At 41.5% G+C, this 23,070-nt stretch overlaps 1 protein-coding gene across 6 annotated transcripts; it reads left to right on the forward strand.

Moving 5' to 3' along the window:
- Positions 1–2,146: 2,146 nt before the first annotated feature.
- On the forward strand, positions 2,147–10,935 carry RNF138 (ring finger protein 138). 6 transcript variants are annotated; one of them, XM_050942068.1, is made up of 8 exons: positions 2,147–2,251; positions 3,073–3,199; positions 4,287–4,452; positions 5,825–5,940; positions 7,424–7,495; positions 7,974–8,079; positions 8,954–9,061; positions 10,770–10,935. In XM_050942068.1, exons 2-8 carry the CDS (start codon positions 3,093–3,095, stop codon positions 10,836–10,838), a joined length of 744 nt encoding a protein of 247 aa, XP_050798025.1. In that variant the 5' UTR covers positions 2,147–2,251; positions 3,073–3,092; the 3' UTR covers positions 10,839–10,935. The 6 variants fall into 6 exon arrangements, with proteins under 6 accessions (XP_050798025.1, XP_050798022.1, XP_050798024.1 ...); XM_050942065.1 differs by lacking the exon at positions 2,147–2,251 and adding an exon at positions 2,321–2,432; XM_050942067.1 differs by lacking the exon at positions 2,147–2,251 and adding an exon at positions 2,494–2,592.
- The last annotated feature ends 12,135 nt before the right edge of the window (positions 10,936–23,070 follow it).

The raw sequence follows: 23,070 nt of genomic DNA on the forward strand, positions 1-23,070 counted from the left end.
CAAAAATACACACCTACCTCTACCTCCTCTTCTTCTTTTCACCTCTAATACAGGAAATCGCCATCTATTTTCTATTACTGTCTTGACCTAACAGCAATGCTTCTCTGCTTCCAGACTTCTCTGTCTGTGACCCAGTGGCAGCTGTTTGCTGACTTCTTCCCTCCCCCGAGAGTTTCTCCTCCATCAGGGTCCTACTCTCCATCCTAAGTCCTTCCTGCTGCTACTCTAGGCCTCCTCTCTCTGAACTAGGCCCTTACCGGAATGCAGGTCAGGTCTGTGTCCTTAGCCCCAAGACTCTTACACAGACCTCTGCCCATGCACCTAGCCCTGAAAATCATAGGTCCACAGGAGCTTCTGATGTCATTGTGACAACTCCTCCTGCAGGCACCAACATCCCCTGTCTCACACAATCAGTTTGTGAGAATTGACAATACTACAACCCTGCCTTCCCCTGGCTGTTTGGAGGGGACTCCCTTTGCTCACCACTATCTCTATGCTGAGGCAGCTGCCATCAACTCATGCATCTCTCACCCCATCTCTATCCTCTGCAACTCCTCACTTTTCTCATCCACCTTTCACAGTGCCACTGCTGCTCCTCACAGTCCCTGTGTCCATCTAGCCCCCTGAAGCACAGACTGACAGCCATTTTGCCTGGTTTAAATCTCTTTGAGAAGAGAGGGAAGTGGTAGCCACCTTTATTAAGGTCCCCCCCCACACACACACACTTCCACATGCAGATAGCATATGTAAGGAAATGACAGCCATCATCCTGGCTTCACCCCCATTGACTGTAAAAGGAGATGGTGGCCATTTTGAATAAGGGAAAAATTGTGTGTTGGCATCTTTTATTATGTATACAAGAGACAGGTAAAACCACACCCCACAATTGCTAGTCACCATATAATCATGGCCATTGGCAATAATGTTATTCCCTGATGTCACTGCCTGCACAGTGTACTCATCAAGTGAATACACAGCCCCTCTGTCTGGCAACAGACACTGTCACAGTCTAAGGTAACTAGCCAGATTTCCCCAGAACACACTGCTGCAAATGTAACTGGAAAGCACAGCAATTGGGAATGATGGTTGGACATTTCAAAAAAGGCAGCTCTGTGGACACTTCTGCCAGAAGCTGGAAGTGGAGGACACGGGATGGATCACTTGATGATTGCCTATTCTGTTCATTCCCTCTGAAACACCTGGCATTGGCCAGATACTGGGTTAGATGGACCAGTAGTTTGCCCCAGTATGGCCATTCTTATATTTAAGTATTTCTTCACAAAATGCACAGTCAATCTGTGGAACTTCTTGCCAGAGGATGTTGTGAAGGCCAAGATCATAACTATATTAAAAAAAAGAACTCGATAAATTCATGGAGGATAGGTCCATCAATGGCTATTAGCCAGGATGGTCAGAAAACGTGTGCCTAGCCTGTTTGCCAGAAGCTGGGAATAGGTGACAGAAGATAGATCACTTGATGATTACCTGTTCTGTTCATTCCCTCTGGGGATACTGGCCTAGATGTACCTTTAGTCTGACCCAGTAGGGCCATTCTTATGTCCCAAACCATGCTGGCCAACAATCTCATCATTTTCCTCCTGCAGACACAGCCAGTTAGTTTCCTGTTAAGCAATCTGCTCAGCACAGGCCAGCAGCTGTAATTCCCCTATTAGGTACTCCTACAACTGCCGCACCATCTTGCATATTATTGCTGTATAGTGAACATTGCTTGTTCCCTCTCATCAGGATTGAGAATTGTGAGATCTCAGCATCAATGTCTAGTTTATGCTAGGAATCAGCTTCAATTTCAGCCACCGCAGTGTAGCTACCCCAGTGCCAACCCCTAGTGCACAGGAGGTGCCAATTCTGGGGAGTGTCTCTGCTAGTTTTTTCTCTTGAGTTAACTTGGGACAAATATCTGCTTGTGGGGCAAATATTTGGAGAGTGCCTCGATTAACCTTTACAAAACGGCTCAAGTCGATCACCCATCCAACACCTGAGCACCGCCATATCCCTAGGGGTTTGCACCAATGCAGCTACAATACAGGCTGAAATCAGAGCTAATTCCCCATTGAAGAAGCACAATTGCTGCCCACTCCGCCCACTTTGCTTGACCCGGGGCAATGGACAAATCCATCAGGAAGGACAATGGTCTAGGAAAAGCCACACAGCAGAAAACAAAAGAGGGAGGGAGGGAGCTGCGGGCACCTCTGCTGCCAGGCTGGGTTGGCCCCGTGCGAACGCAACGCAGGTCACTCCCGCGGGACGCGGGGGCTGCTCGCCCCGGGCGCGAGGCGTTCGGTGCAAGCGGCGGGGCTGAACGGGCCGGGCGCCCAGGGCCCCGGAACTGCTGTCACAGGCTGGGCCCCTCCTTGGCCGACGCAAAGGGGAAGCTCAGGGCCTGACACCGCCGGAGGGGCTGGAGCAAAGGGGTGGGAAGGCGGGCGCGGCAGGGCGCGTGGCGGGCTCCCGGGGGCTCTGCACTAGCGGAGTGGCGGCGGGAACGGGGCCGTCCCGCAAGGGCCATCCAGCAGGCCGCGGCGGGGGGAGGGGACGCTTGTTTCATAACAATCCCGCCGGGCCCAGCCGCAGGTAATCGCCATGGAAACCCGCCCCGGGACAGCTGCTGCGGCTGCAGCATGGGGTCCGGCGGGGGCTGCGGCTGAGCGACCCTGAGACGCTGGAGCGGCGGCCCCGCCCAGGGGGCCCCCGCCAGGTACCGCGGGCCGCGCTCTCGGCCCCGGAGGGGGGAGGGCGCTTCCTGCTGCCATTCGGGCCCGGTAGAGAGACGGAAACAGAGCGGGGGGGGGGGGGAAGAGACCGATCCCCTCCCGGTGCCAGCCCCCTTCCCCATTGGCCACCGCAGCCTTCCTGCAGCTCTGGCCCTGGTTCGTCGGAGCACGCTCTGCCCCAGCCGCCCGCATCAGCGCCCCCTCGCAGTAAGCTGGCGAGGGACGCTGCCAACCAGAGGGCACAGGCCTGTTCCCCCACCAGCCCTTCATCCTCACAAGGGGGAGATCGGTTAAGACCTAAAGCTCCTTACGTGAGTGATTTCCCCCCTTCCTCCCACAGAGCGGTCAAGACTCACTGCCATGGCCGAGGAACCTGCCACTATTTGTTTCAATGAAGAGGATTTTTACTGCCCCGTGTGCCAGGAGGTGTTCAAAACGCCTGTGAGGACAGTAACCTGCCAACACGTGTAGGTATCTGTTGCCCCTGACCTTCCCCTCTACCAGTGCTTGTCCTCTAGCCTCCTGAGAAGCTGTTATTCCTTTTGTTTCTTCCCCCCAGCTTTCCAACACTTGGCCTGGAAGCAGCCTGTAGTGCAGTATGATACATACAGTAAAACTTTACAGATCTTTTTAAAGCTTTTCCAGTCTACTGTGCTGATAATAAACCTCTATCCAATGCTGAATTTAGCTTGTGTATGGAGGTGTTTCAGAGTTTTTATCATCCTCATTTCATTTGTAATGAAAGAACCATCAGGTGAAAAATTTTTTTTTAAAAAATCCCTTGCCTGTATTACTAATGTTATCTTATATATTTAGAAGTGAAGTAATTTTACAAATTTTATTGAATGGCTACTTAATTTGTTATCAATTGGCTATTCTCTCAGATTGGAAAATGGAAAGAGTGTAATCTGTTTCATTTTCTAGCTGTCATTCACAATGCTGCAAAAAGTGTATGTTACTTCTGAGAAATGTTTAATTACAAATTAGAAATTTGCCAAAACCACCCCAAAAGTATTCCTTTTAAAATCAACAGAGACACTTAAAAGAATGCTGTTTATGTATGGAAAGTAAGGAGGACTGCAAAAACCAACAAATTGGAATTTATGGGGGCAGTTGGTGAGTGAATGGCTGCACTCTTGGGCTATATTGCTATTGGTCTAGAAATAAACATTAGCATCTGATCAATGTCACATGTTCAGTATCTCGTTAATGATCATTCAAGTTATACAACTCAGGTTTACTGGAATTAGAAAGTGCAATCTCTGTATAAAATGAATTGCCAAACATCCCATAACTTGAGATCAGTAGTATGTTTCTATAATAACTTTTCCTCTTTTGATCTATATTGTTTTTGTGAAGACTTGTAGATACAGACTTCAGCCAGTGATCCTTATCCTGCAGAATTTATTGCTGGTTCAGGGCCCTACTCTACTATTTTTATAATAAATAATAATATAGCTACTCAACTATCCTTGGTGCTAAAGCAGAAGATATTGACCTACCCAACTTTTTTTTCTTTTTTACTAATTTGTGTTTGTGTTAACTTTGAATTAGCTTCTGCAGGAAATGTTTCCTGACAGCAATCAGAGAAAGTGGAACACATTGTCCTCTATGCCGTGGAACTGTGACTAAAAAAGAAAGATCATGTCCCAAAAGGGCTCTGGATGTTGAAAACAACATGAAGAAGCTTTCTGGGTGTTGTAGATGCTGTGAAAAACAGGTGGAGTAAAAACATAAAAGTTACTTATTACAAGGGAATAAACTTTCCTTCCTTGGGACCTGATTCTTCATGCTACTATGTGTCATTAATGACTTGCAGCATTGAGCACTAAGTGAGGCAGGTGTGCATACACATGCATCTGAAGTAGAAGCTGGTCCTTAGCTATGAAACAAAATTTGAAATCAGAGCAAAGTGGCTGCTGAAAAAGTTGCTTTTCAAGAAAGATTTAACTTTCTTTTTTGTAAAGTGCCAAACTGATAGTGTTCCATAAGTTAAAATAAGTGAGAGAAATGAATGAAAACTCTAAAACAGGCCAAGAGAACACGAATAACGATGACAATGAGAAATGGAGAACAACTAGAAAATAAACGAGAGCTCATAATCTGCTATATTTTTTTTTAAATGCTCAAATTTACAGCAGAAGAGCACAAAAATAAAAAATGCAAACAGCAATACAAATGCCATTAAACACTACCATATTATTTAATCTCTCTGCTTTCCCTTTGGTAAAGAGATCACTAATGTTCACAACACTGTTTGTGGAATCCTTGCCCCATTGTGGTCAATAGGAGTCTTTCCTTAAATGGAGTCAGGATTTCACCCAATAGATTTTGTTTATGAAGCATTTGAATCCAAGAAGTCTTAATGTTACCCTTCCTCACTCTTGGATCTCAGGATATCACACAAGCTTCTCCATTAGTACTGAGTTTGGTGCTTTGTTACTCATGATCTCTGCTTAAAATGAAATAAGGTGAGAGAATCATTTAAACATTCAGGTTGATAAACTGTAAAACCAAATGCCATTTACACTCAGTTGCAAACTGGTAGACTGGAAATAACAAAGTGGCTTACATACGTCATTGAGCATACTAGCTGTGAAAGATGTGTTCTTAGAACCTTTGGACATGTTTCTATCTGTAGCTGTCCTGCTCTCCCTTCCTTCTGTGAAGCTCTTCATTGTGCTCAAGGGAGCCAGTACTCCTGCTTGACAATAGGAATCCCTGAAAATGTTAATTTGAGGTGTAACTGACTGCATAAATGGCAAGAGGGCTAGGATCGCAAAGTTGCTGAAGGGGAAAGGTGCATTTAAAACAAATGAATACCCCATAGTGCCTTTTCCTTTTGTATCAAGAGTTGAATATAATGCCTAATACATTATTAAGTGTTCAGTGCATAGATGGAGTGGATACAGAATGTAGTTGTTAAAGTTGCATTAGAAGAGGAATTAGAATTTAATATATTGTTGTACAGGGTTGTTCTGTTTTCCTTTCTTACATGCATTATTTTATCTGTTGGCAGAAGTACCATAATTTTTTTCCCAGATGTTCTAGTTACACTGTAAAATCTAAATGGTTTGAAATTTCATTTACAGGTTAGGTTTTCTCGCATGAGACACCATTATAAAACATGTAAGAAGTATCAGGATGAATATGGTGTTCCTTCTATTGTTCCAAACTTTCAGATTTCCCAAGATTCAACAGGGAACAGGTAATTAGTGTATTTCATGTATGACTCAGATCCTTTTTTTGTGAAAGGGAAATAGTTTTTCTAGGGCACATTTTCTTTTTGTAAACAGTATTGTCTAAGTTCTTGTGCTTCAAAAATGAATATTTCTCTAGAAACAACCTTTAGATCCTGTTCTTTATTCTTCATTCTGTGGGATTTAGAAAAGTGCTCTACAGCATGTTTTGGAATAACTTCTAGAAGCCTTCCCTAAAGGTTGTACCTCCGACTTTTTTTTTTTTGCTTTAACAGCAATTGAGTAAGTTGCTTTGTAGGAGGTCTAATTGCTCTTAGGTTTAGAGAAGTTTTATTTTTCCCTTATTCTTATTACTATTTAAATGGATAGATTGTCACTAACCTCCTCTTGTTTCAGAATGTTGCTGTCTTCTGTTTAGGATTTTGTCTTCAGATTTGACTCATCTTGAGTTAATCTTGAAAGTGAATAATAGCCCTTTGGCATCTTTACATGTTGGTTTATAAATTATATAACCAGATGCCATTTACCCTTTCTCAGGTGCAAGCCATAAGGCTAAAGAACCTGTTTTGCCAATACCAGAGTAAAAACAAAGCCAGGCATTCAGAATTCACATTTAGTTTAATAGATACTTACACATACTGCGTACCTTCGTTTATCACCGTCTATTTTTAGTAGTTCGACCAGTTGGGGGAAAAAAAATCCATTTGAGTTTCAAATGAATCTGTGGTAAAGAACGAGGAATATTTGGAAGTGGACTCAAATATGGGCATTTTCCATAACTATCACGCCATACTGCTCTGAAGTGGTTGAGTTGGAAAAATATTCTGGAAGTTGTCATGCTACTGCACACCAAATTACACACACAGAATTCCCATGTCTAACGCTATAAGACATGCACAGTCGAGCAGTTTGGCCTTGCTTAGTTAAAGATACATGGTCAAAACCTGCATTTAAAGAAAGTAGCATTCTTGCTTATGACACACTGTATGAAGTATCTAGTGTGCACAAACTGGAGAAACTCCTTTCTACAGTTTCAAATTATGGAGGATTAATGCCTGTAACTACTGTTGCAAACATTTGTCTAATACCTTTTAGAAGACAGCCCCTGTCTTCTGTTTACAAAGTCCATACTGCCATTGGAGCTATTCGTCCTCTTTCTGTTCCCTCCCTGCCCCAAAAATTCAGTCTTGCTGTTGAATAGATAAGCATATACTAAACATTATTTTCATACTAAATTACTTTGCATTCTGTTAAAGTTCATCCTGCTAATCAAGTGAAAAATAACATCTTGGTGCAAAATAAAAGTTCTGAGCAGGGGTGATATTTTTTTGTCATGTTATATATGCTTACGATATGATCTACCTATATGATCAGTTTACAATTAATGGTACTCAATGGATTTTTTTTTCTTTTAAAAAAACTATATTTTTGGTGTCTAGATATTCAAACACAAATTAAACTTGTATACTTTATCTAACATTTTATATGAAGTAATAGGAGTGATACATCTACATTTGATAACGGAGAGATGGCTAATCTTCAGACACTTCAGGGAGATGCAAGGTAGGCTTCTTCAATTCAATATTGTAAAAGTGATTAAGTTGTCCATATTTAGTTCCAGATATATTTCCAGTAGGGAGAAGACAATTCAAACTTCTTAGGAGAGTCTGACAAACTTCTTTTAAAAAAAAATTTTTTTTTTAAATCCTTTGATTCATGTACGTGCAAGTTTATCAGTTAGAATCTGGTGTTCTTGGTTGCTTCTTCTTACTTGAGAATCTCTAGGATGCATTGTATGGCCTTAATAAAAAAGACAAAAGAATTGTCTAAACTCCCTAATGTAATAGAATACATATTGACACACAAATCTACAGTTTTGCTTGAAATTTACAATTTAGCAAAATGGCATCAGAATTCCTTTATTTTGACTACTAACAAAAAAGTTATGACAACGTCGGCAGATGTTCTGTTATCTCCCTCTGATATCTCTTAAATTTTGTTTTAATAGATCTATATAATACTGTATAACTTCCATTTCCAGTGCGCATCCCACATTCAAGTGCCCCCTGTGTCAGGAAACCAACTTTACCCGGCAACACCTACTGGATCATTGTAACAATAGACACCTTTATCAGATAGTTCCTGTCGTAAGTATATATATATTTTCAATGTAAGCACCTTAAACTTCCCTTATTTTAGTTACTTAGAGTAATAGTTAATTTCTATGGGCTCTTACAGTTCCAAACAAGTATTATGCTCTAAGAAAATAATTGCATTGATGACACTGTAGTTAAGTTGAAGAAGGGGTTTTCATTCAAAAACATTTCCCTATTAACTATAACTTTTCTTACTTCACTTCAGTCATAAGGCATTTGTTTTTTCTTTGTCACATTAGTTTCAGTTGCTGTGTTGAGTTGAAATGTAAACTGTTTCGTTTTTTGAGCTTGATGCTTTTATTTTCTTGTCCCTTAACTAGAACTGCTGTTACTTATAGAAACATTGTCAATTTAAAAATCTTATTTGTCTTGTAACTTACTATTATTATGTGTAAAACCTAACATTTCTAAAACCAAAAGATAAAGAGGGAAAGATATTTTTATTTTACTCTATGTGTAGTCAGGTTCACTGTTTCCTCTGTATAGTTTCCTCTTGCACCCTAGTTGTGTGCAAGACCCACACAAACATCAGTGAGCAGAAGACAGAATAATTTTTTTTAAATACAGGAAATTTTTATTTAAAAGGCAAATTGGCAGAAGGACTTACAGGCAGATGTAGTAACAAATTACTTTTAACCTCTTTTTAAAAACAGACTAAACTTCAAGTTGACAGTCTCAAGTGTTAGTCATATTGTTCTGGAAAATTGTAAGTTGTGTAACATTCAAAATGATGTTTATGTAAAACTCTAGTACATTCACTTTTGAGGTGGATAAGTATCAGATTAAGGTTTTACATAGAATACACAATATAATGATGTCGTCTTATTGGCTAATACTTTTTCTTTAAATAATTTTTCAAATTTAGATTTGTCCAATTTGTGTGTCTCTTCCATGGGCAGATCCCAGGCAGGTTACTAGAAATCTTGTTAGCCATCTAAATCTAAGACACCAGTTTGACTATGGAGAATTTGTGGTAAGTATTTTTCCTTTTTTCTTGATCTTCAAAGAAATGGGAAACTTTTTTTTTCTCTGAAGGGAAGTACTAAATTAGCCTCTGTGCTGCAGAGCCCACAAAAGATTTGCAACTTTTACATGCTTAGCTGCTGTGGAACCTGCTATTTAGCGGTAGTTCTGCCACTTCTAAACTGTTGTCTACACTATAAACAGTAACTGCCATTGACAGTGGTATTGGCAACAGATGCTGCTAAATCATGCTGAACACCATCTAGTGTAGACGAGGTTGTTGCATAAAGCTAATTTCAGCCTTGCACAGCTGCCCAAGACTACCCCTAATCTCAAGGGAAGTGTGACAGACTCCAGACTGCCACGTTTATTTTGTCTGTTGCTTTGCCAGCCAAAAGAGAGAACAATCAGAGGCCTTGGAAATACGGTTTTAGGGTGCACCTTTGATGTCCTAGAGGTATACTGGCTGACTGAAAACCCTCTCATAAGAATTATATGGTAGAGAATCCCTCTCCCTAGCTAACTAGTCCACAATAAAATCAGGGAGAGGAGATGGATTGGGTTCATTCAGCTGAAGAGTTCTACACCTCTGCTTTCATCTCTCTTTGGTATCTGTGTAAGATATAGTACTGAGTGTTTAGCCAACCTTCTTGATCAGGGTGAATTTGATTTAAATCAGGAAGTCAGGAAGACTCAATTTAATCATGGATTTCTACATACAAGTGCATTCTTGTTGGTTGTTATAACCTGAATACATATTCTTCACAACTCAGAAATAGATGAGACCCACACTGGGTCTCTTTTACGGCCTGCTGCTATTATAGATTTTCCCTTCTAGTGAGAAAATGATATGGTAGATCTTAAATCAATGAAGGCTACACTCAGAAGGACCTCAAGACTCCTGGAATACTCTGCTCAAATAGTTTCACTTTTGCTTCTATTGCCTGTCCCTCCCTTCTCACATTTATCTCCAGACTTCTTCTCCTTGTCCAGATCTATTCCACCCCCAACAATCTTCTATTCATTGAACTTTTTGAAACTTTGCACTTTTAGAGAGACGTAAGGGACTGACTCTGTGTACACAAATTTACAGAGGGACAGTAGGGTGGAAGTCTATTATTTCTCACCTCTCTATTTTATTTATTTTAAAACATTTTTGCTGTTAAGCAACATGTTATCTCTGGAGACACAGTCCACAGTTTGAGAACTGCAAAAGTAAGCATCTCTGATGGTTGCTTCTATACTGAGCACTGAGTCCCATTGGGTAGATAGAAAGATTAATCTAAATAATCTATACTGGAGCCCCCTAAGGTTGGGTCCCTAATCCATGAACTATTGGAACTCATTTACAAAACTTTTCTTAAACATTACATGAATATATTGTCTCATACTATAGAATTTGAATTTATAATCCCTATTCCATGATGAGATATCTTTGAGCTATAATGTATCTTAATTAAAACTGTTTACATAGGGTTTTTCCTCAAAAAAACATTTTATCTCAGAAATCCAATTTAAATAAAACAGATTTTTTTTAAATTCACTGATTTTTATTCATCCTGTTCTTGATACGTATATTGTAACACAAGAGATTATCTAGGTGCCATTTACAGTACCATATGTGAGCAACAAATAATACAAAACAGGATGGAGTCAAACAGTTTGATAAGCGTGTACAGCGTTTCTCAGTTTTTGATCAAATGTCTTATTGTGTTTAGAATCTTCAGCTTGATGAAGAAACCCAGTACCAAAATGCTGTTGAAGAATCTTGTCATGTGGCTATTTAAAGTGTAGGTCCTCTGCATCTTACTGCACTCTGAGGGAAAAGCTACATGAATCCAATCAGTAATCTGAAATGTATATTAATAAAAAGGGAATTCAGTATCTTTTTTTTTTTTTCTGGTTAAATATCTTTTCCAAGAACAAGAGTTTTTAAAATGCTTTGTGATTAGAAAAAAAATGGAGTAAATTTTATTACTATATTTCTTAATTCTACATAATTGATCGTACAGCTATTGGAAAGGTGTTAAGTCATTTTACTGAGTAGAGTTCTTTTACTTTTAGTGGGGACCTTGCAGGAGTTATTCACTGGTGTCTTTTGATTTCTGTGTACATTTTCATGGTTTTGTTGATCTTGCAGTTATATTTTTGTTAATGCCAAATTTGGGGCTTGGGGTGGGAATCAGAGGCAAAGATGCTGTTTTGCACTTTGCTTTTTATAGGCAGGGTTTCATTTGCAAAATTATATCTTCGGGAGAATATTTGTTTATAACTTTTGTTTAAAGCTGACGTGATATTTTTACTACCATTAATTTCTAATAATAAACGTGAAAATGGCCAATTTGGAAAGTTTGAAATAGTTCTTTTCAATAGTGCAGCATTTTAGAGCAGATTGGTTTCACTTACATCACTAAGAAGGAATGCTATAGCATGGCCTGGAGGAAATTATTTCTATTTTGTTGATTCTCTGGTATATCACTAAAATAGGACATCTTGCTTCCTGGGCGGAGAGGCTGTGAGCTCTTCCCATGCACCCCAAACTGGTGGGGAGAGGAAGTGATTTGTGTCACTTGACAGAGTGCCTTGTGAATGATTTAAAGATAACAACATGCAAAGAAAAAAAAGTGTCTTTTTGATAAAAAGGCCAGAGTGTTTTGCATAATTTTACATAATTTACATAATTTTTCTTGTTAGTTACATTAGAAATCCAGGTTGTGTCTACCATGAAAAACAGGGAAGACATTAAACTTGAAAACTGGTAGAATTAGGACATAATTGGTATCAAGGCATTGATATATGTTTTGTCAGTCGTTTAAAACTTTAACATGTGTTGTAAACCTGAATAAGCAGTTGAGAGGAAAAAAAATCTTGCTGAGAAGATTCACTACCTCCATACCATACACTAAGGGCTGCGAAAGTTCCTATTCTAGTTCTCCCTCCAAGATGACCTCCAACAAAAACAGAGAAGGCAAGACTTGATATTCCCACAATTTTAAAAAAAACAACTTTCATTTTTAAGTTTGGACCTTTATATATAAGAACCAAAAAGCCCTGTTTTGTTCCCTTGCATGCCCCTTAAAAAATGGCTTTATCAGGTGTATGGAGAATTCCCAAGGCTGGGAGAAATAGGATGTTTCCAAATACACCTCTACTCTGATATAATGCTGTTCTCGGGAGCCAAAAAATCTTACCGCGTTATAGATGAAACCACGTTATATCGACCTTGCTTTGATCCGCCAGAGTGCGAAGCCCCGTTCCCCTGGAACACTGTTTTCCGCGTTATATCTGAATTCGTGTTATATTGGGTCGTGTTTATATCAGGGTAGAGGTGTAGTCAATTGGGACACAATATTTTTCACCTAACCCATATCCCTAACTGTCATTATTGTACATGGGTGTTGTGTACATAAAGAGAACATTCAGTAATTTTGCTGTGCAGCTAGTGATCTGAGTAATGGTATTGTCTAAGCACAAGCAACAGTACAGACGGCATTCAGGTGGCTAACTCATTTGTGCCTTTGGAAAACCTCCACCTAAAAGGTATGTGATGCTATTTCCAAACGAAGTAATCTGGAGAATGCAATGCATTTTCCTTAAGTGCTTCATATTCCAGATCTGTCCAGACTGGAATGTATGTAAAGACCAGAATCTACAGTGGGTAGGGGAGAGAGGGCGGTATATAAAGCTATAATGCCGGATATATATGAATTATTTGAAATGTTTATTCTTTATTTGAAAGTGTAAACGGATACTATACTATCTCTCCTGCTGGCTTAGATTGCCAAAAATGTAGCGGAATGGGCTATTTCACAGATCCCCTAAAGTTCTAGCCTGTTTACAATATCTTAAAATGTGAGGGAGGGGATTAAATTTCAAGGTATTCTGCTGCTAAAAAGTTTGTAATTTAAAAAAAAAAAAAAAAAAAGCTCAGAACATGCTAACTCTTCTACTGTGTACACTTCTTATAGAACTTGTTTATTTTTCAAAGTTCAGTTATGAATACATTTGTTCTCAGAGTCAACAAAATACTGATATAGTGGAGATAGCAATAAACGCATAGAGCCAATACAGATTATTTTGAATCATTCTGAGATCAACACCTGATTGACTCTGAACAAGTCATTTCAGCTACCTGAACATGTCTTGAGAACTCTAGTTTAAATTACTTATGTTTTGAAACACTAACTCAGAGACAAATATTCCTACTGTTACAGCAATAATTAATAATTCACATTTGATGTGATTATTGAAATAGAGTTTAAATGTTTTGAGACTTGAATTCATATTTTAAAAATATCAGATCCTTTTGCAGTATGTTACATGGAATTTAATCTTTGAACAGTAATTTTCATTTCTTGCATTCTATTTTGTATATTTAAATACAATATAAAAATCCTTAATGCCTGGTATGTTTTCCCTATTTTGCATATCGTAAACTTTATATTGGCAAATCTTCCTTGTGTAAGTTTTTATATTTTTACTGTGGTGAGACAGCCTCCAACTACATTTTTTAGATAACAGATGAATGACAAGAAAATAAACAGTTTGATCAGATATTACACTGCCATTGTCATTCTCTTTCCCACTCTGCATCTCAAATGTATGCAGGAGGAGGCTGTATATTGGTAATGGGTGATGATTGCACTAAAGTGTACACATTTTATTGGAAGTGTGCTGTTGAGAAACCATTTTATTAACACATTCTAATGTACTGATGTTGAAGACAGGTGCCTGATGCTTGAATTGTAACTTCTTGGTTTTCTATTAAAACACTTTATTTTCTATGTGTCTTCACTCTCTAACAAGGAGGATCTTGTCATAAGGCTGGGAATTATTTGTCCTTTGACATTCTAATTCAGGAACTCTATAACTACTTCTGGTGGCATCACAGTTTAAATGATGATAAATATTTAAGCATGAACATTACTAATAACCTGTCCTGTGAGCTAATTAATATTGGTTTGACTGTATGATCCGTTCTGAGCTGGTCATTATCAATATAGTGACAGAGGCCTTATGTTCTTCATTCAGTTTTGGGGCTAGAAGCACAAGACTGGTTCCAGCAGTGCAGAGAGGTACATGCTCCCAAGTCTACTTGCAGATTCAGCTACAGCTGTCCCCAGGGTCATAACGGATAAAAGCAGAATGTATTAAAAGGGAGGGGTATGAGTGGCCTTGCAGCCATTAGCGAAGATGGCAAATCTGGTTGCTGAAGAGATATCTTAAGGGCTTGTTTACAGATGAACCTGATCAGGAGTGTTGGCCAAACAGGGCCCGTTTCCCCCTGGAGCTTACCTAATTACACCAAGGAGGCACGGAGAACAAGAAGACGGGTACCACACCTTTATTTTCGTTCAGCTGAGCGGGTGTTTCTTCTCGACTAATGCCAGAGAAGAGCACACCTTACATGGGGGACATGAGTCCCTTTTATAATCAGTAACAAACAACTTTAGTAAACGTCATTATACTGACCTATAGATAACAGGTCACACAGAATACATGATTATTTTGGGGAAGGGGATACAAGATACATCTGTTGCGGATACATTTATCATTTTGAAGGGAGTATAAGGTACATACCTTGACCTTTGGTATTACATATCTTTGAGGATACATGAGAAAACAGCTGCATAAACTTTTGTGCCAAGCGGACTAATTAGTAAATAGCTGACATGGTTAAATAAGACTAGATACATGTCTTGTCCTGGATTCCCAGGTTTTGCTTGTTATTCAAATCCCTAGGCCCCTCTTTGGGCTAAAGCCAGGGAAAGAGAGGAAGATACAGGCCTGGGCCTGTTGATTTTTAGGCCTTTTCTATCAGGAGTAACTGTGTGTGTTGACAAGCCATATATCTACTTAAAGAAGGCAACATTTCATAAGGGAAGATATGGTTGATTGCATTGCTGGACCATACCCTTCTCACCCAGGTCACTCTCAGGGTGGGTTGGATAGGGGGTGGTTAGGGGTGGGAGGTCTCTGGAGGGGGCAGTCAGGGAGCGGGGGGCTTGGATGGGGCATTGGAGTCCTAGGGTCTGTCAGGGGGCATGGAGTGGATAGGGATCAGGGTAGTCTGAGGACAGGGAGCAAGGAGGGTCTGGGGGGTAGTTGGGGGGGGTGGTCTCTGGAGGGGGTGGTCAGGCAAGGAGCTGTGGGGGTTGGATGAGTTGGGAGTTTGGGGGCGCTGGCAGGAGGCAGGTGTGGAGAGGGGTTGGGGCAGGCAGGGAGCGGGGTGGGTTGTATGGGTTGGGAGTTCTGGGGGTTCTGTCAGGGGGCAGGGAGAGGTTGGATAGGCATGGGAGACCCGGGGGTCTGTCTGGGGGTGGGGGTGTGGATAAGGGTCAGGGCAGTTGGGACAGGTAGGGGGTACTGTCCTAGGGGGCAGTCAGGGGACAAGGAGCAGGGAGGCTTAGATAGGGGGTGGGGTCCTGGGGGGCAGTTAAGGGCAGGAGTCCCAGGAGGGGGTAGTGAGGGTACAAGGAGCAGGGGGGTTGGGGATTCTGAGGGGGGCAGTCGGGGGCAGGAAGTAGGAGGGAGTGGATGGGTGCAGGGCTAGACAAGGGCTCCCTGGGTGCACACCCTAATGAAATGTTCTACGCATGCCTATAGGCAGAAACTTGGTCCTGCCAGCTTCCCTGGCTCTTCCCGTAGTGTGCTGGGTTCCTGCCCCTCCTCTGCCTCTCCGTCCCTCCTTCCCTGCAGGCCGATCAGCTGATGGCCCTTACGAGGGAGGGGGTCGGGAAGGAGCAGAGTCACTGCATGCTCGCTGCTCCCGGCGGAGGCAGAGAAGAAGCAGGGGCAGGGCGTGGGGGAAGGGGTGGGTGGGTGGAATAGGGGTATATCTCCTCCAGCCCCCTGACCCCCCCCACACACACCGCCCAGCCCTCTGCCCTGACCCCCTTCACACACACCCAGCCCTCTGCCCTGAGCCCTCTACCCCCCTCATACACACCCAGCCCGCTGCTTGACTCCACCCCCTCCCCCACGAACCCAGCCCTGACTCTGGCACTCCCACACTTACCCAGCCCCCCACCCCCACACTCTGACACCTGCGCCCTCTCACATGCCCCCCCACCCTCTGTCCTGACTGTTGCACTGCCGCGCCAAACCCCCACATCCTAACTCTTGGAACTCCCACATCCCCTATCCCCGAGCACCAAATGGGAGCTCCTGCACCCCCACCCCACATTCCCACCCTGCACCCCTTGCATCAAATGGGAGCTGCCCAGGTAAGTGCCCCACACCCAAACCTCCTGCCCCAGCCCTGAGCCCCCTCCCTCATTCTAGCTCCTGGCTAGACCTTAAACCCCAACCCCCAGCCTGCTTCTTCACCCCCAGCCCTGTGCTCAGTGCACTCCCACCCTCAGCTCAGTGCAGAGAGAGGAAGAGAATGGGCCAGAACGAGGGAGAAGGTAGGTACCCACTGTATGTGGGCAGAGCCGGGACCCCAGACTGGCTGCGGGCTGAGCGGGTCCAGGGTCCCGGCTGGCAGGAGCCGGCAGATGGAACCCTTGGGCAGCAGTGAGCTGAGCTGCTCAGCCCTCTGCTGGTCTAGGGTCCTGGTTGCTGGCCCCACAGAGCCTGCTGCTAGTCTGGGGTTCTGGCTGCCGGACCCTTGCGAGCCGGGGTGCTGGCCACAGGCCCCGCTCAGCCCGCTGCTGGCCTAGATGAACAGAACCCCAGACCAGGAGCGGGCTGAGTGGGCCAGCAGTGTAAGATCAACATTTTAATTTAATTTTAATTTTAAATGAAGCATTTTGAAACCCTTGTTTATTTTACAATACAACACTAGTTTAGTTATATAATATGTAGACTTATAGCGAGAGACCTTCTGAAAAACATTAAAATGTATTACCAGCATGCGAAACCTTAAATTAAAGTGAATAAATGAAGACTCGGCATGCCACTTCTGAAAGGTTGCCAACCCCAGGGTTAGATAATAAAGCAGAAAATATCATATTGTCGCTATATAAAGCCATGGTATGCCCACATCTTGAATACTGCGTGCAGATGTGGTCACCCCATCTCAAAAAAGATACATTGGACTTGGAAAAGGTTCAGAAAAGGGTAACAAAAATTATTAGAGGTATGGAATGGCTGGCGTATAAGGTGAGCTTAATAAATCTGGGACTTTTCATTTTGGAAAAGAGACGACTAAGGGGGTATTATAGCGGTGTATAAAATCATGACTGGTGTGGAGAAAGTAGATAAGGAAGTGTTATTTACTCCTCATAACACGAGAACTAGGGAACGCCAAATGAAATTATTAGGCAGCAGGTTTAAAACAACAAAAGTAAGTATTTTTTCACATAGTGCACAGTCAACTTGTGGAACTCCTTGACAGAGGATGTGAAGGCCAAGACTATAGCAAGGGTCAAAAAAGAACTAGATAAATTACTGGAGGGTAGGTCCATCAGTGGTTATTAACCAGAATGGGCAGGGATGGTGTCCCTAGCCTCTGTTTCCCAGAAGCTGGGAATGGATGGCGGTATGGATCACTTGATGATTACCTGTTCTGTTCATTCCCTCTGGGGCACCTGGCATTGGCCACTGTCAGAAGATAGGCTACTGGGCTAGCTAGACCTTTGGTCTGACCCAGTATGGCCATTCTTATGTTCCATGAATATCAATGGGAGGTTTGCACAAAGATCAAGAATGGAATATTGCCTTTATGTATCTATTAATCTTTGGTTATTTGTTAGTCACATTCAACATCACTAAGTGGGCATACTCCCCATTAGGATCCTTATTTATGGCCTTTGTTTCCTATCTTCTGGTTCTCATGTTTGTTTTCATGTGTCTTCCTCCCCTCCCCCCCGCTCCACATTTCCTTTCGCACAGCAAATCCCCATTCCCCACACCCATAGACTTCACTTTTACCCACTTCCCTACTGCTAAAGTGATCAGCAGTTAAATAGCTACATTTACAATAAAAATATCATCACTAGAGTCAACACCTCTACTATAGTGTTGTGGACAGGAGAGTTTATACCCTTCAGTTCTTGTTTGAGATTGATTGCAGATTCATGGAGTGAGCACTGCATCGGTAACACTTGGTTTACATTAGCAAAGTTTTCTTTGCAATGATAGCTAGAATTTTTTTTAAATGAAAGCTTAATTTCAGCAGAATTTGAATGTGCCATACAGGCCACATAAATACATCAAGGAAGGCCAGGCGTCTGACACTAGGCTTTTTATTTCTGTAGGTGTCGATAAAAAATGTAAATTAGCAAGAAGGTTAATTAGATGGGTCTTTTCAACGCAAACTTTGGTTCTGTTCTGGCAGTAGCAGCATCCAAGAGGGTAACTGCATTTTTTTTTGTGTAAGTCTAGAAAATCTTTTGTAAAGTCTTTTTGTCCAGGCCTTTTTTCCCCTCTGAAAAAACTTTCCTTGTCTATCAATCACTAAACCATAACAAGGCACTATTTTTAGTTGTCTAAATCCAAAAAAACAGAGTGCATGGAAAGGTTTCATCTTTGAATTAAATATTTTTATATTTGTTCCATTTAGAGATGATAATTCATTGCGCAGTTATCCTATTCCTGGGTGGGACATCTCTACTGAAATATTTCACCTCTAAAAATGGATCTGCAGTAATAGACTTCTTGTAACTGTTCCAAGTCTACATTAATTGTGTTACTGATTTGCTATTAGTTAAAGGCTGACATGTCCAGTTTTCTCTATTTACTTTATTATGTTTGGCAAAGAGATTAATAGCTGTGTGTTCACTAAAGCCTCCAACATGGAAGAGGCAGAGTGCTCAACTCCCATTAACTGAAACAGAAAATAAAGAAATTAAAAAACCATGTCAGGCCAAATTTAAACATTAAGGGGGAAAAAAAAAAGGTACAAATCCAACTTTTCCCCACCCTTTGCAGGTCACCTTTAAAACTAAAATGATGATGTACAAATAAGAACCACAAGGGAGCATGTGAGGATAATGACATTATACAGTAGTGAAGAGAAGTGGGCATAGCTGAATTGTGTTGAATTTAGATTTCTTTCCTTATAAACTGCAAACACCTCAGCCACACATAGCTTATTTGATAAGGAGAAATCCTCTGGACCATTCACAGCCTGAGTACATACGTGGTGCAGAGAGAAAATCTGAGATCAGAAGGAGAATCCTTCCCTTGGGGCGCCCAAAGCTATAGCACCTGCTCACATTGGCACTCTTTTGAAGCGGGACTGGCTGTGCTCTGCCTGCCAATCGTGCCAAGGGACTGATATAGCAGCCAGGGATTTCTGGGGCACAAGCCTTTTCCCCTTTTCTCAAGCCATGGCACCTACTCTGGCAGCTGGGACAGGAGTGGCAGAACAGCTGTTATGCTGGATCTGTACCTTTGGGAGATGCCCTTTATTGGAATAACCTTGGTGGCCAGCATCCACTTTGTGCCAGCAGAGGAGCCTAAAGCAGCTGTACTACACCATAGTGCAAAATCTGCCCAACAGATGAGCTTTACTTAAAAAAAAATATATATTAGTGTAAAAGTATGTCAGACATGGGCCCAATTCCAGTTGAAAAAAGATCATTTGACATAATTATCAAAACATATGAAAAAGCATTTTTTACAGTCATTCCTAAAGGTAACATGTACGTATGTGTGATTGAAAGAGAGAGAGAATTTGGGGGCGGGGAGGATGATGGGGAATGAAATGCCGCAGGCCCAAGCTCATGCTCTGTGCCTATTTAACTATGGCTGAGCAGGAGGAGAAAACTGAAGGCTGATTGCATTAGTTCTTGATAACCCTGAATCATAACGTTACCGTGTTTGTTCTGACCACACCTACCAAATTACAATCTACAGGTGAGTTAGGCAGAGGAATGCTTATCTTCCCCCAATTCATGGACTGTGCTGGGTCTTAGGTATGAGATAGGCATCAGGATGCCTAGAGGCCGACAGTGGTGTGCTTGCACAGAGGCAGAAAAGTAGAGGCTTAGGGAACTTTTACCCTGAAAAACTTAGGTCACAGAGTGACTTTAGGTGACAAAAGGGGTGGCAGTCAAGCGGGGGGTTTTGTGGCTCACAGTGGTGCTTAAAACCTTTGAAGATCTGGACCTAAGCGACTAAGTTTTTCCTTTCCGGAAGCCTGTGGTAGAGCAGAACATGAACCCTGGCCTCGCACATTTCAAGCTGGCATCCTAATCACTTGGCCCCATCCAGCAGTCAATGCACAATCATCCATCACCCTTGTCCTTTAAGCAGCATTCCCCTCACAAAACTACCCGTGCATTTGTCCTTATATCCAGAATAGCTACAAACAAAAAAAGATAGGTCAAAAACAAGGCAAAGCTGGCTCTTTCACTTTCAGTCATTTCACAGCTTTCAGTAGTTAGCTCAAGTTACATTTGGGGATTAAATTTCTGTAGTTTATGGTAACAGTATTTGCAAACAATGCGAGCAACATTTCCTCCTGCTTATCTGTTCCCCTCCCACATTTATCCTGTATGCCCCTATTACTGTCTCTTTCCCCATCTGTAGAGTATTATCCCTCACCCATAAGTCCAGCCCCTTTCTTGTTCTTTATCTCCCCAAATAGCTTCAAGTTCATTAAATATTTTTTGCCCTTCCATCTCTGATTATATTTCCATCTTTGTCCTTTGAGGTTTTCTGTTTTTCCTTTCGCCCCCTGACTTGTCCACTCTTCCCCACTCATTTTTATGTCTTGTATTGTGAATATAGACACTTTTATGTTTTGTATAGCAGCTGATTCAGAAAATTTTCCAAGATGATGTGGGTATATGATGGTGCAGGAACTCTGACAGAGTCAACATCACTTGCTGTAGGGAAATCCTCAGTTTGTTGAAAGGATAATAGCCTCGATATTATTAATAATTGTTCATGCTACCATATCACCTAGAGGTCCGGGCCCCAGCGTGTTTGGTGCTGTACAAACATACATCAAAGTGATGATCCCTACCGAGAAGAGCTTACGTTGCGCTCCCAACATGGCCCCCCCTCTGCAACTGTGGGGATGTGAATGTGCAGAATGAGATTGAAGAGTTACTGTAATAGGCCTATATGACGCTCCACTTCTTGCTGGGTTTTACTCCTCTCTCCTTGTCTTGGTAAAGGGGGGAGAGCATTTGGGCTTATGAAAAAAAAAAGAGGCATCTGTCTAATTGGCTGGCAAGGATCAGAGTTTGCAGCATCTCTCATACTGCCCAGGACTCATTAAGCAGTTTTGCCCTCATTCAAGTTGTCACTCCTATCCAAGAGAACAAATTGCAAGGAGAAGAACTAAGATAAATGCCCTAAGCTTTTAGTTAATGTAATTATTTTTTCAAATGTACAAGTACTACAGACTGGGAAAACTGAAGACGTTCATGGCCTTGACAGACCCCAACAAGAATCTCCTCCTCAAGTCAATGACTCTGAACCCTATTTATGGACACCACCTGCAGATCAGTGAGGTGATAGTGTATTTTCCGTTGTGTTGAGTTGTACTATTACATTCCACTGAGTTCCTGGCATGAGCAAAGAAAGGGTCCAGGCTACTTTTGGCTGTTTTATGCAGCGCTGATTGAGGAAGAAAGTCTCAGACTGTCAGATTAAATGAGAGACAAGGTGGGTGAGGTAATATCTTATATAGGACCAACTTCTGTTGGTAAGAGAGACAAACTTTTGAGTTTATACAGAGATCTTCTTCAGGTCTGGGAAGTGTACTGAGTGTCAAAGTTACATACAACGTGGAAAAGATTGTTTAACAAAAGTAGTTTACATAAATTTCAAAGGACTACATAAGGTGAAGTGGTTCTTAACACCTCTCTCATCATAGGGGGAAAAATCGAATTGCAGATTGAATAGCACTGTTTTGTACAGTTTAAAATACATTAGATATATATGGGAATACGAAGATGTCTTTTGTTAATGCCTCTTTAATATTACTTTAAGAATCCTCAGTTTATGTGCTTGTGATTTATGTTTAAAACTATATCTTATTCTGCTACATTAGCCACAAAACAGTAGCGTGCGAGTGCATGTGCACACACACACACACACACACACACACTTCTCTTTGTTAATTTACAATTAAGTTTGCTCAAGTACATTTCCTACCAATCCAATCACTAAAACTCAAGGAAGTAACTGATTAAATCAATATCAACCACCACACTGATGACAGTGCACATGCTTTACCATTCAGTGTAATCACCTCTATAACAAATTCACTTTCAGTTCCACTCACAGTGCACTCATTCAGTTCCTCATACTCACATTTTAGAGGCAGAACTTGTTTCCATCCCTCCAACAGAGATACTTTTAAAGTGTATATGGTGTTACTTCTACCTTAAAGCTGTTTTTTTTTTTAAATCTAAGGTTAGTTTTCAGGTGATGTCAACCATGGAATTCAGGGAAGGATTACCCCAATGTGGACCATTGCCTTAAAACATAGTTTGGCACATAGAGCTGTATATCCTATGAATTAAGTGACTATTATTCTATTCACATTTTAAAGGAGATAAGGGTTAAGTGACGTGCCTGAAGTCACAAAGCAAGTTAAGTTTCAGAGCTCATTGCCCAGGTGTGTAATCATATAATAGAACCCATTATAACATTTAGAATTTAAATAATATCATTTTTGTCTTCAAAGTTCAGTATGAACATTAAGTATTTACGCATCACCTTAAAGCTTGTTTCATCTTGTCCTGTTTGCTGGGGTCGGTGGCGCAGACCCATACAACATGTGTGATTAGCACAACTTTTATGAACCAGCTGGCCAGGCCTCACATTCTTGCTATTTTTTAAATCAGTTTTCCTTCACCTGAATGGGCCACCTGCCAGACCTGAATCTAAACATTAATTCATATATACTCTTCTTAGGGGACAGAGTTACTGTTGCTCTAAGATCTTTCATTCAGTGTCCTGAGATTTTGTGATTAATATATTGCTTTTTTATTTAGTTCCCTGTGATTTAACTGGTTTTGTTATGATAATTTAGGTATGCATATAAGTGTTCACATGTGCCTCTATTTTCATTTTCTCTTTCATGGTCACATTTACTAGTTCCTTGAATAC

Source organism: Gopherus flavomarginatus, chromosome 2 (genome assembly GCF_025201925.1).
Source record: "Gopherus flavomarginatus isolate rGopFla2 chromosome 2, rGopFla2.mat.asm, whole genome shotgun sequence".
Taxonomy (NCBI): Eukaryota; Metazoa; Chordata; order Testudines; family Testudinidae; genus Gopherus; species Gopherus flavomarginatus.

Coding starts and splice junctions, on each gene's coding strand:
- RNF138 (XM_050942068.1), top strand. CDS start 3,093: ATGGCCGAGGAACCTGCCACTATTTGTTTCAATGAAGAGGATTTTTAC. Junction 3,200..4,286: donor ACAGTAACCTGCCAACACGT/GTAGGTATCTGT, acceptor ACTTTGAATTAG/CTTCTGCAGGAAATGTTTCC. Junction 8,080..8,953: donor TTTATCAGATAGTTCCTGTC/GTAAGTATATAT, acceptor TTTCAAATTTAG/ATTTGTCCAATTTGTGTGTC.